This window comes from Parus major, chromosome 1 (assembly GCF_001522545.3).
Source record: "Parus major isolate Abel chromosome 1, Parus_major1.1, whole genome shotgun sequence".
In the NCBI taxonomy this organism is placed as follows: Eukaryota; Metazoa; Chordata; class Aves; order Passeriformes; family Paridae; genus Parus; species Parus major.
This window is the reverse complement of record NC_031768.1, coordinates 72,880,021-72,894,267: the sequence shown is the minus strand read 5'-3', so window position 1 is coordinate 72,894,267 and position 14,247 is coordinate 72,880,021. Positions and strand designations below refer to the sequence as shown.

At 40.7% G+C, this 14,247-nt stretch overlaps 1 protein-coding gene across 1 annotated transcript in view; it reads right to left on the bottom strand.

Annotated features, from left to right (window-relative positions):
- The window catches only part of CWF19L2 (CWF19 like cell cycle control factor 2), a 61,725-nt gene extending 48,056 nt beyond the window's left edge, over nucleotides 1–13,669 (bottom strand). Inside the window, exons 1-3 of the mRNA XM_015640786.1 lie at nucleotides 13,576–13,669; nucleotides 1,712–1,822; nucleotides 876–995 (exon numbers count right to left, since the gene is read on the bottom strand). Of these exons, the coding sequence (XP_015496272.1) occupies nucleotides 876–995; nucleotides 1,712–1,822; nucleotides 13,576–13,641 (297 nt within the window). The 5' untranslated portion in view covers nucleotides 13,642–13,669. The remainder of the gene's footprint in view (nucleotides 1–875; nucleotides 996–1,711; nucleotides 1,823–13,575) is intronic.
- Nucleotides 13,670–14,247: the final 578 nt, after the last annotated feature.

Here is a 14,247-nt window from a genome sequence, read left to right as displayed (position 1 = left end):
ACAGTGTTTCTTTGCTATTCACATGAACCTATCTAAGGAGTAAAAGACTTTGGATGGAAGTTATAGCCAGGACTGTGTTGCATCCTAGGAGACCCCGTTGTGATCTGAAGGGTTTTGGTGACTCCCATGGAGAAGGTGGGACATTTGTGCCTTTGGTTACTTCCCACACTGATATTACAGTTTATCTCTGGTATTAACCCCTGAAAAATAACTCTCATTGTAATGGATGTTCCTTCACTCCATAAAAGCAACTCTGAAAATTAAAACTAACAGTGCCGCCTGACATGCACCAAAAACTCTGGGAAGATGTTTTCCACAATGTGGCCAGAAGGCAGCACCCAGATTCCAAATGCAGTCTCTGCACTGTTCTGCCAGAGTGCCCTTCCATGTGAAGGCATGTCCTTACAGATTCAAATGCTCAAGTCCTTCAGACCCATGTACAACTCCCATGTTGTTGGGAGTGTAGATGTTGAACGTCTGTGGAAAAAGGTAGAGGTAACTCGTGCTTAAAATCAAATTCAACTATTTGCAATTTTAGATATATCTTTCTATCATATACCACAGACTACAGGGTATCTGTGAAATTTTCCTCTCTATATCAGAATGTTTTAATTTTTTCTCTGCTGAAAAACTATAAATCCTTTAGTTCCTAATGAGTGAATTTACTGTTATAAAATTCACAGGCACTCATGTAACAGCCTATTTTAAATTGATTAAATACTCAGTACATTAAAACTGACACATTTTGCTGCAATTTTTCCCAACAGAAAATTATAAGAATAAGCCTTAATTTTACTAACCATGTGTACCCACAGGACTAAAATGGTTCAAGTTTTAACACTGTAATTTGAATTATTTTAAAATTTCTAACTTACCGAAGAACTATCAAGTAAGTCATCCTTCTTTTCAGACTTGTGTTTCTTACTTTTCTTCTTTTCTTTCTTAGCTTTTTTGGAATGTTTATCCTTTTTCTTTTTCTTCTGCACAGAATGTTCCTACAAGTAAATGTAAATGAGATCCAGTAAACCACATCACCCATATACAAAAAAATAATCAAAACCTACTTATCAAACGACACTGGAGAAAGGTAAAACACACATAAATACCTTTTATTTTTACTGCTCTCTCTCTTCTGTGGAGGGAGGGAGAGGCTAGGGTGGTAGGGGCAAGGAGGGAGGGCATACCTCACAACCATAATCAAATTTTCTTCCCCCTCTCAGTATCTTTTTCATTGGAACTAAGGCACTACAACTAAAGAGATACTATCTACTACAATACATTTATTTTGGTCAAACCTGTTTTTTCAGGTATCACTCCAATATCAGTACACATCTTTCCATTGCTGAAATACCTGCACATTAAAAGGATGTGATATTCACAGGCTCCATTAAGGCTTCTCCTGTGAATGACTACAAATGAAACTACTATGAAGCCTTGAATCCTCCAGATTTCTCCCAATGGGACTATCATTGTCTGATAGCACTAGCTTTTCTGAATTTGGTAGAAATTAAAGCTGGAATTGAATGACAGAATTTTTTAACTCCTGGTGAATAAAAGATGATTTCTACCATAAAAAAAGCTAGTATCAAAGCATAAAAAAATCAGAAATTGGGATGGATTAAAATACCATCTTAAAGCCCTCTAAGTCTTCTGTTCATACAAACATTCTGTAAAGGTAACAATCCAATTCAATGATTTGCAATTTCATTACCTTTTCCAGTGGTTCCACACGTTCATTCACATCAGCAGACATCCATGTATCTTCACCCCGCAGATCCTTTAGCAGCTTGCAACTCTCCTCCTTTTCATCACTACTTTTGGCCTAAGACAAACAGAGAAGAAAAATAACCAGGTGGAGATGAGTAGCATTTCCTTACAGACACAGCTCTGCAAGCCACTGACACAACCATACACAATGGTGAGAACTCCATTTCAGTCTTCAGAATGTTCCTCCCTTTCTAATTATGGAGATAAAACTAGAACTGCTTTTACTAGTTCTTCTGAAAAAAATAAACTTCAAACAGTTTCAATTTCTAAAAAGGATTTTTATATGCCACATCAATAAAATAATTATTTTTTTCAGCCTCTGAAGCTCACTCTTATGTTCAGCACAAAGATGACTTTCAGAAGCAAGTTTACTTAAGTATAACTTGTCTTTAGGAAAGTCTTTATCCCATATATCCTATGCCATATATCACCATACCCTGATTAAACAGGAAGAAAGTTATTTTATATTACTACTACCCTAATTTTGTGTCACATAATTCTTGCAAATTTTAATGTGTTTTTGGGTTTTTAGTTATTTGAGGGGTTTATTTTGAAGTAACTAAAATCAAAACAAAAACAAAAGGAAGAGTTTGGAATTCATATCCTTAAACACCAACTTTTACCAGAAAGTGTTGTCAAATATAAGCCAAGAGAACATATGCAAGTTTAAGAAAGACCAATATTTAAAACAAACAAATAAAAAAGTCTCAGGAGACTGGACAACAGTTGAGGTCTTTCCTCCTGGCCAGCTATTAGTTGTTCAGATCCAAGCCTGTGCACTCCACAAGCCAGTAACCTCCCTACCACACGGCAATTTCTCTTGTTTTGATATAGCCAAGAAGAAAATCTGCAGCTTTTTGTCCTGATAGAAAACAGTGCTTGCAAGAAGATGATCAATACACTATAACGATTCAAAGAACAGAAATACACACTAAAAAAAAAAATAAGATTAAAAGGTTGGGGTTTTTTTAAGTGCTACCTCACAAGATAGGACTGCTGTTGTGTTTCTGAACACTGACATTAGCATATGGAAAGTGGCACAACACAATACTGAAAACCAAAAAGCCCACTACATATCTATACCCAAACAAAATACCCTTTTAAATACCCTTTTAAATCTTCCATGTCTACTTTCTTAGCAGCTCCATATGATAAACTTTCTAATGCACTTAAATGCAAGCAAAGCAAAGCTGCTACCCAGGCTTCTTGATCTTAAACAAAGAAATATTGTAAAACAAACAAAAGATAGCATAAATCAGCCTTAATAAAGAGGCCAAGACTGAGACGTCCATCTCCAGAATGAAGCTGACAGTCTACAAAGGTGAATGCTACCTCTTAAAATTCAAAAGGCAGGCATAAAGAAAGAATGAGTTAAGAACACATTCAGACATTTATTCCAACAACAAAACATTTTCTAGTTTGTAATTAAACAAAGTAACAAAAGAATGAATTTTGACTACAATTCAGTGGAACAGTTGTTAACTACAACATAGCATCACTAAAACCACCCAGGACTCCAAAAAATGCAGGTGTGTTTCCTGCAACTTCTCCATGATACAGAGAGGTAACCCTGGCCACCCTAAGATACCTGGGACAACACCTATGAAAATTCATGCAAAAATATATCAGATTGACATATTATCTTCTAGTTCATATAGACAATGATAACCCTTTTGTCTTAAAAATACACTCATCTGACTAAAACAAAGCAACTAAACATGCCACATTTTTGGACAAGCAAAGGATAATAACCTCAGCTTTGCAACTCACAAAATGTCTACAAGCCACAGACTACAAACTTAAAGCTTGTAACTGGACAGAGATGAAACAATGGAGATAAAGGGAACCTAAATATAGTTCTAGATGGGAAAAAAAACCCAACAAACAACAAAACTGTCTCTCCAAGCTTATTGCTCCACAAGGAAACACAAAACAAGTTGCCAAGTTGTAGACTGAAAATAAAGGGCTCGCTTTTCTGTATATTCCATTTCACTTGTGGTTGAGAAAAAACTGCAGCTGGAGTCAATAGCTCCCCTTCCACCCCTTTTGCAGTTCTCAGGCCCATAAATCTATAAATGCTACAAATAAAGGCCACTCAAAATCAACTTGTCAGCATGTCTTCACTGTAGATGCTCTCTGCCTGTCATGGGAGATTTAGCCTCTTATCATTTCCTATAATAACAAGTATATTTTAAATAACATTACTATATTCTTCATGCTACCAAAGTTACAAATAAACATGGCATAAAATGAGGTAATGTTATAAGTAAGACACAAACGGAGCTTTTATACTTTTTATTGGATCTAAAAATAAACAAAATAAATGAAGGCAAGTATTTAAGTAATTGAGATACATAATTTTAATGAAAGAGGTGGTTCATCATTTTGGCTGAAGTACACAAATACTAATTTAGAACACAGACTGACAAGAAATCACCATCAGACTACAGATTGCTGTCTCCTAAATACTAAATGAAACAGGACTGGACAAGATGGATGTGTAGTGGCAGATTGACCACCTGGCTATTAAAAAGAGAAAGACAGAAACAAAAGCATCAGATGAACATTTGTGTCTCCTAGACAAGGATACAAAATATAGAAGATTCTTAACAATATATCTATGCAACATCAAATAAAAAAAAAAGAAAAAGAAAAAAAGAAAAAAGAAAAAAATTAAGAACAATGCCTAGAGATCTAAAAATACTAAAGTTATAGTTTCACCTAAATTATCATTTTAACACAAGACTAGAACACTAACAGCAATACCCTCTAAATCTTTCTATCTCTAAAATCTAGCTCCCTCAGATTATAATATTCAATTTTTATTGTAAGTGATGCTTTCCCCTCACACACACACAATTACTTCAAGTGGAAGTGAGGTGGAAAATCTGCCTACACTACTTTATTAGCTTCAAAACTTACCTTTATATTCTACTTTTCTTTTCAAAACCTGCAGGGCTTACTAGCATGTCATAAAATGTAAAAAAGAAAGAAAAACTAATTAATTCTCCTGTCACATTTACCGCTCTATCTATGAGGACCAACTCTAATAGTTTCACATCTGTCAACCCACAGAAGTCCAAGCATTTAATTCACATTAAGGCTCATTAATACTTACAATACCATAGGAATATCCAATAATTTATTCTTTCCCCTTTACAAATAAGGTACATTTTAGGTCATCACAGCAACATTTTTCAGTTTTTCCTTCATAAATAGTAGATGATACATTTTGGAAATACCTGTTTTAAAAGCAATGCCTTAATTATGCAAATGCCTGTGCATGTACACATGAACACATCACGAGCAACAACCTGTCAAAGAGGGACAAGTATCATGCTACACTATGCATGTCTGCAACACCCTAATAAAATTGCTCATGGTCTCCTTTGCCACAAAAACAAGGTGAAGTTTCAGGCTGACAAGGCACTCTGCAAGGTCTGCTATTAACGTGCTATAGAAACAATAATTATTCTACAACATCATGTCAGCAATGTTTGCCATGGTTGAAGAGAGACAAATTTTACAGTCTTTACCACAAGTAGGCAAAAGGGGTTTGAATTTCACAGATCCATCTGAATGTGGAAGGAAACTTAGTTCAAGGAAAGTGCTTTCTGGTTTCCATCAAGGAGGTCATCAAGGCCAGATGGCCAAGTAGCTGACAACACGATCTACTAAATGAAGAATTAAGTTTGCTCCAAAGCAGCCTGTAATACACTGCAGATGCAAAACCCAAAAGCTATAAAAATTACATCATGCCACACCAGGAAGAAGCAGAAAATATCAAAGACACTGCCAATAGCCAAATTAAAGGTCACACAATAAATGGAGCTTAAATGCTGTTATACAGCAGTCCCTCCAGGATGTCCAGAAGGGATGGAGGGACGTCACCTAGAGCTAAAAGTTCCCTCCCCAGCTCACAGAAACCCCAACCAACACTCCTTCCTGACCTCAACTCTATTTACTGTTTCAGCTCTCATGAAGGCCAGGGAAAGTTTTCCATACCACTACAAAGACCTTGCAATTTTCCACCTGTAACTGTCGTCAACCTCTAGTTCTTTAAATGATAATCACCATGACTCAATAGTCAACTTCTTCATCCAAAAGAAGAAAGGCTCCCTTTTCCTCCACAAGCAATCAGAAGAAAATCTACAGCACATCAGACCATTACAGTATAACAAAAACATTCAATAGAGAGAGCACCAGCTAAGCTGCTGTCCTGGCCACCTGCCACTGAAAGGCAGAGTTCCATTCCCACATCTCTCCTCTCTGTGCTACCCCTCATATGTTCCCACCACCTTACCCACCCAGGCCTGTTCCTGCACTCCAGTCTCAGGCAAAGTCACTTCCAGGACCACCCTGACACAAGATAAATCCCACCAAAAGCACGGTGCAGCTTCCTGCAGAACAAGCTCACAAGTTGCCACTCTAGCATGGTCATCAAGGCTACCAGTTTAAGCACACAGAACAAAGGGGGAAAGTGCTCTATGGGAAAAAGAAGTGTGGAAAAAACTTCCTTTCAGCAACAGCTTTCTGTTAGGAAAGTTCAAAAAAAGTAACACCTATCCAGTCTTTCAGACACCAACATAAGGCATTCAAAGTATCTACAATGAGCTTTTCTTTCTAATTTCAAGATCATCTCCCATGCTATCATACAAACCACTGTTTTAACTGTTCTAATAATTAGCTATCAGAAAGGTTGCTGTAGCATTATTATTATTATGTAGTATTACCCTCCCAGTTTCCATCACCCCAAAGCTCAGGGACAGAGAGCCCTGGTTACATGAGTGCTTCTGATGTTTTTATACCAATTCTCTGCCTGAATAACACACTTACTTTTGTGAATGCTATTTTTCTAGTCTCAATATTCCAATTATTTCTACATCCACAAAGATTTCCCAAGGAGGACAGCAGTGGAAACACAAGAAAGAGCTTAGCTTCCAGCCCGACTTGGCAACTTGCAACTGAGTCAGAGAGCTGCCTGCGCCACCACCTCCCCCAGACACAGCTTTGCCAACTGGAAATGTCACCACTCTTGTCATTTTCACCTGCCAAAAGGCACAGAAGAAAGGTCACTGAAGTGACTAGCACTTCTATCATTTAAGCTTCTTGTGATCAATAATCAAAAGTCAGATGTGATTTGAAGAGAGGATGCAGGAGATGTCAGCCTTCAGTCAGAAAACATCTGGGAGGCAGCAGCAGTTCTGCTGGTACACGTGCAGACACAAAAGATAAACAGAAGCTGGTACTGCCAGGAAAACATAAACAGGTATTTCTTGTTAATGTAGGACTTCTCCACTGCTGTGGCAAAGCAAGCTCCAGAGGAAGGCCTTACAGAATATAGCAATGAAGATATCTGTCTTCATCACTTACCTGCAAAAACGACAGGTCTGTTCAAAGATGTTATTGCAAAAATGCATAGGGGTGCTCTGACAAAAGTCTGAAAATCTTTTGTGAAAAGGCAGTATTCACTTCTCAGCACTACTACTCTTCCAATGTCACAGATTTAAGTGCTGAAGTACTTATTTCCTTCAGCACATACAGTTAGGGATGTAACACTTCATGAAGGATTTAAAAGGGAAAAAATGTAAAAGCAGGTGCTTACTATTACAGCACAGAAGCAACTATAATCCCTAGCAGAGATATGTTTTGCTACTAATTTCTGCCTAAGGCGAGATTTCTGTAATTTTCCACTGAAAACTGCAATGTAAAGTACTGCCAAACACTCCATCACCTCAGCAAATACTGATCACTGCAAAAAGCCAAAAGTTAGGCTTTTAGGAGGAAATATCTGATCATACTTCACCAGCAAAACCTGCTGATATCACAGTTTCTTTAGAGCTGTAATACTGTGAACTCAGTGATACTGTTATACACTCTTTATTGTTTGCTTTTCTTTAATTTTAAGTTGTATTTTCAAAGAAAATAAAAAATGTAAGTCTAATCAAAACATCAAACAAGAGGTTTCCAAAAATAATGGCTTGCAAATCCCAAATTGATTTTTTCAGAAATACAAATAAGTTTCAGAATTACAAATAAGTAAAACTAAACACGTAATTTCTTGTTTGTGCAATGAACTTGTTTTATGGTATCAATTTATTTTCATTGCTTCAATAATATACATTATTTGACTGAGGTCTTATTTATCTACACCCAGCTTGCAATCTGTCAGTAATCCTTAAAAATTAAAAGGCAGGATTTTCTGCACAAGGAATGGTCAAAAATCATCACCCCCAGAGGCCAAAGAGTGAAGGACTCAAAGGCCATGGAAAAAACCCCAAGTAACAGAAGAGCAACCCTAAAATACAAAAACACCATATGATACAACAGATGCTAGAATAATCCAAAATTTGAAGTCTCAATAAGAAATGTTTGTGTCTAGGAAAAATACACATCTCTGCACTTACCACAACACCCATCAGATTATTTTCTTGCTGTAAACATGTAAGCCAAAATAGCAGTGTCATGAACTATTGTGCTAATCAAAACAAGATGCTATTTCTGAAACTTTATAATAATTTGCATGTCAACACTTAATTATTTGATCACTGATCATTATCCTAAACATTATCAGCCATTGGTTTTTATCAGTGCAGTTTGGAAGACAGACTACACAAATAGAAGAATACACATCCAAGATTTAAAAGAGAATTCTAGATCAATGAATTGTGTGGCATTTCGGTTCATCAAAACAGGTGCAAGTTCAATATTTCATAACAAAGAGCTCCTTAAGGTGAGTTGGCTGAACATCTCATCTTTCCAGACCTGCCAAAGTACAGTTATTTCTGCAAATTTCTCAGAATACCAGAAGCAAAGACTACACCGCTTTCCAACTGTCTTTCCCAAAGTAAAGGGCTTCCAGGATTACAATCACCAAATGATTTTCATGACTATGCTAGCCAGCTGTGATAAATTCCTGCTTGCTGCTTGCCTAAGCAAGACGATCAAAACACATGGAGAAAAAGCCTTGCAGTAGTTTTCTTCCAGTTCTGTTCACAGAATCATAGAATATCCTCAACTGGAAGGGACCCACAATGATAACCAATGTCCAACTCCTGGCCCTGCACAGGACACTCCAGGAGTCACACCATGTGCTTTGAGAGTGTTGTCCAAACACTTCTTGAACTCTGTCAGGCTGTGCACTGACCACTTCCCTGGGGAGCCTGTTCCAGTGCCCAAACACCCTCTCGGTGAAGAGCCTTTTCTTTATACCCAACCTAATCCTCTCCTCACTCAACTTCAGGCTGTTCCTAGGGGTCCTGTCTCTGGTCACCACAGAGATCAGTGCCTGCCCCTCCTCTTCTCCTCACAAGGAAGCTGCAGACTGCAGTGAGGTCTCCCCTCAGTCTCCTCCAGGCTGAACTGACCAAGTGACCACAGTCAGTCCTCATATGCCTGCAGCCTCTAAGCCCTTCACTGTATTTGTGGCCTTTCTTTGGACACTCTCCAACAGTTTAATGTCTTTCTTGTATTGTGGCACCCAGAACTGCCCCCAGCACTTGAGGTGAGGCCGCCCCAGCTCAGAGCAGAGCGGGACACTCCCCTCCCTTGCCCAGCTGGCTGTTCACTGCAGCAGGCAGTCCAGCCATAATCAAAGCAAAGCAGAGAAAGTCAATACACTTAGGACATTAATCTGCTCTCACACAGGCGGCAACAAGTCCATTTCTGAAAAGCCGACAGCAGAGTATTGGCATGGCAACTATGACATCCTCACGCTTTCACATTATAAAATGCTAAATTGACTTTTCATAAATAACAGAGTAGCTACAGGAGAAGTCTTTAAAATGTTGCCCTTTTACATAGCTATATTAGGTTATTAGGCCCATAAATGGGAAGAGGAAAGATGAAATGAGTTTAAAAAAAAAGTTTCATCCCTAAATTTCTCTAACAGCCAAATTAATAATAAAGGAATCTCTGCAGCTTCCACAAGGACTTGTATAGGATAAATTGCTTATGATGCATTTTTACTAACAGATTCTAAAACTCTGGTATAGAAAATGGGGCAGGGGGAGAAATTCCCAACCTTCAATATGTCCTCACCTTACTTCAACTTTTTGTTCTTACTGCGAGGAAAAGAAACAGTTCAAGGACATTCATAAGATGATGAACACAGCAATCCCACAAGCAACAGCAAAGAAAACCATTTGATCATTAATGTATTCAGTAATCATTTCAGTATTACCCAATGCACCCAAGAGAACCTCTGAAAATCAGAGAATCTGACTTAGCTTTAAGTTGCTTGGAAGTGAAAACAACAATCTGTAAATATAACACAGACTCAATACTGTGACTTTCAGTAAGAAGCTGGAAAGTCACACTGGGAAAGTTTCTCATCAGCCATACAGGGACCAAGCATCTCTAATGGTTAACTTCTGTAGAAAGCAACCACATTGTCCCCAGATCCATTCCTACACTCCATGTAAAATGGACTTGAAGAATCACAGTTGCTAGTATTTCATAAATTATACTCCCTTCTGTTTCCCTGTATTGGATTTCTCAGTGCTGTGACAACCTCAGAACTGATAATCTAAGCTAGTATCCCAACTAAAAATTGTCCAGCAACACCCAGGGAAGCTGCAGTGTATACGGGCTTAAGTTTAAAGTGAGCCATCTCCAAAATATTCCTGCATCCTCTAGATATTTGAGGCTCAACAACTATTCAATCAATACCTTTCAATAAATATTTTAGATTTTAGGCTATTCTTGTCTGGATGGAAGTGCAGTGCCAGTATTTGAAACATTCTATGCAAGAGACCCACAATTTGTCTGTGCATTGTCTGAAAGTTCACTTCTTTTGTCTGCTTTAAGCTGTCTACCTTCAAAATCCTTAATATAATTTAGTTCTTAACCTGAAAGAACCAGCAGGTAGCATTTCTCTATTCCCTTCTCCGTATCATTTAACAATTTTACAGAACTCTCCTGTATTAACTTTATTTTCACCCTGTCTTTTCTTGTCTCAAAACCTCTTGAGTCCTCAGACAGTCTGCACTAAGATCATGTCTGCACCTTTCTTCCTGCCTTCTCCAAGAAGTTTGGTTCTTCTTGAGATGCTGGGACCAGGGCTGCATGAGCTATTTGATATTACACAGAAATGGGTAATGTGTCTGTGCAACCACCTCCTTTGTTCTTTACCCCTCTCACTGTAGTTCTAACACTTGATCAGCTTTTGTCTAAGCAACGATGTAGCATCTTTATGGAGCTATTTACTCCCCAGTTTTTAGTTTTGAATGGTGAAAGCCAACTCTGAGCACACTGATGTACAAAGAAAATCAGTGTTTGCCTTACTCCAGAAAATTAGGGCTGTGCACTGGGTTTTCTTTAGTATCACACAAACATTGCAGATGCATTTTTAAGATATTCATGTAGGAGTAATTTGTATTCACGTCATTTAAAAAATATGCTGAACAATAAAATGATGGTCTGCTTCTTGTTCAAGTCAAAGAAAATTACAAAATTCAACGAAGATCCTACATACATACCTTTTAATACACCACAGCTTAGCAAAAAGAAAATATATCAGATTTGGTTTCATTCTAAAAACTCCAAACCACCTTCTCTAATATTCTTCAGCAAGGCTGATGAGCAGAATCTAAACCTACAAGAATATATTAACAGTGAGAGCTAGGACCTATGAAGCTACATCAAAGCTATGTAGAATGACCTATGAAGTATCATCAAAGAACTCTTTGAGACATATCCTAACAGTGGAGTGAGAAGTGTAGACCCCTGCTCAAGATATCAAACTTTCTAGCAGCTACTGGAACTCTGCCAAAGACAACCTGTGCCCCAGGCAAAAGGCCATGACTTGGTGCTGCCCCTTTGCACAACAGCGAGATCTTTGGGGCCAGCCAGGAGAGCAGACACTCAGAGACACTGCAGGAGCCAAGGACACAGCAGGAGGACCCCAGACCATGACACACTTAGACAGCAAGAGTATGAGAGCTTAGGGATTCAGTTGTTCAGGTCCCTCCTTGGAGGCATCCAGATCAAGCTGGCTTTATCTTCTGTACCATGATTAAGTTGTTCTAAGGAACCAGATGTCTCTGACTCTGCTATGGAAAACCTGGGGTCAAGCTCACATGGGAAACTTGTCTGACTGAGTGTGAATGTTGTGTGAAGGGAGTCAAGCAGAGCATGTATTGGCTCACTGGAGCTGCCCTCTGCAAAGGGGCTTCAGTGCCAGCAGTGACAGCCTCAGGTGGTGGCAGTGTAGCCTGGGTGGGGCACTGTGCTTCCTGAATGATCAGACAAGAGGAAACTTAACCCTGTCACTGGAGTTTTTCAAGACATGACTGAACAGAGGAATAAATAATCTCACCTAGGCTCCCTTTCCCACAAGGGGTTGGACCAAGTGATCTTTCAAGGCCTTTCCAACCAGGGCTGTTCTAGGATTCTGAGCCAGTGGCAATGGCCCAGTCAGCTTGCTGTACAAGTGGCACCAGCTGAGAAGGAAAGGTAAAGTAGGATAATAGTGCCCTACATAAGGTTTGCTTGCCGGTAAGTGTATTTTCTCAACATCCAAGAGGTTGAACTGAGCAAAGGAGCACTCTTAAACATATACAGCAGTTTAAGTAAAGCAACAGACAATAACATCAACAAACTTTTGCAGGGTAGTGTGATTCACTATTACTAAGTTAAATGAACTTCCCTTCAACTGCTTGTCAAAAGGGACAAAATCACTGAAGGGAACTTTTATTGCCAAGAAATGGTTCCACAACTGCACAAGGGAGACACCCACATGATACATTACATCAAATATTCTCTCCTTCTGCTTTGCCTTGAGAAAAGCTTACGCTATTGTGTAAGCAGCAGCTATTCAGGACATTTTTCCACTATTTTTTTTCTGACAATATCTTTGCCCAGTAAGATTTGGCTGCTGCTTACCCTGGCCTTCCTTTTGTCAAAAACCCATCATCACAACCTCATTCTCTTTCCACACTCTGTCCTTCTCTTACACTTCTCTTCTTATCCCCCCTTAAACCCCAAAACAAGCCATGTCACTTAAGTGATGTGCCATTTCTGACTTCAGCATTCACTCTACAACAAGTCACAACAAGAATCACCACAAATACCAAAACCAGCATATAGGCAGGTTTTGAACAAAATGCATCAGGATTAGCGTGGGTCTGCAAATCACTGCAGCTCTACCAAAGCACCTGTGAGTGGGAGCCGCCTAATTCTTGTCTTACAGTACAGCAACGTAAAAGCAGGAAAGTAATTGATCCTATGAAATCAGGCTCCCACTTCTTAACACACGCACACAACTTCAAGTTATCACCACTCCATGACCAGAACGTTGCAATGGAGGGATACAGGCTCTTTAGGGAAGACAGGCCAAAGATATGGAGAAGGAGTCGCTTTTTAGGTCTCACTAAAGGAAAGGCTGAGAGCTGGGCCTGATCAGCCTAGAGAAGGCCGGGGAGTGAGGGTGGTGCCATCTTATCAATCTAAAAAAAAACCTGAAGAGACAATGTAAAGACGACCGACTCCGGCTCTCTCCAAAGGTGTAAGCACAGAAATACATAAGAAGTGAAAAACCAAGAGGATCAATACCACAAGTGGCAAACTGCACGAAATCAAGTGGGTGTCACTCAGAGATTCCAGACCGCGTCCTGCCACTGTCGGTGCCGCAGCCCAGCTCCCCTCCGCACTGAAGGGGCTCACCCCACGGCGTACCCTCCTCCGGCTGCCCCGGCCAGGGCAGCCTTCGGGAGCGCACAGACCCCGCGCAGCACCCAGCGCCAAGCCTGGGCAGCTGGGGGTGCTGAGCGACCCCGGGGCAAGGCTGGGCCGGGCCGGTCACCCCACCTGCGCCAGCAGCGCCTCCCGCTCCCGCTGTCGCCGGCTCCGCTCGCCCTCCGGCCCGGACGCCATCCGCACAGCCCGCCGGAAGCCGCGCAGCGCCCGTACGGCAGCTCCGCCGCGACACTGTCGTGAACAGCGGCCCCGGCAATGGCGGGGCGGGGCGGCTGTGGCACCTCCCGATGGGGCTGCGGGACACGGCAGGATGGCGGGGACAGCGGGGACAGGCCGCCACGGGGCACGGTGGGGACCTCCCGGAACCGGGTTCTGGTGCCGGGCCCTTCTGCTCTCGCCGGCGTCCGTCGCGACGCGCTCGGCTCATGACATGGTTATGGAATCATAGAGTATCCGGAATTGTGTAGGATCATCGAGTCCAACTTCCGCATAAGAGCACCCCCAAGAATCACACCATGTGCCTGAGGGCAGTGTCTAAATGCTTCTTGAACTCTGTCAGGCTGGTGCACTGAGGACTTCCCTGGGGAGCCTGTTCCAGTGCCCAAACACCCTCTGGGTGAAGAGCCTTTTCTTAATACCCAACCTAAACCTCCCCTGAGACAACTTGAGGCCACTCCCTTGGGTCCTGTCACTGTTCACCACAGAGATCAGTGCCTGCCCCTCCTCTTCCCCTCACAAGGAAGCTGCAGACTGCAATGAGGTCTCCCCTCAGTCTCCTCCAGG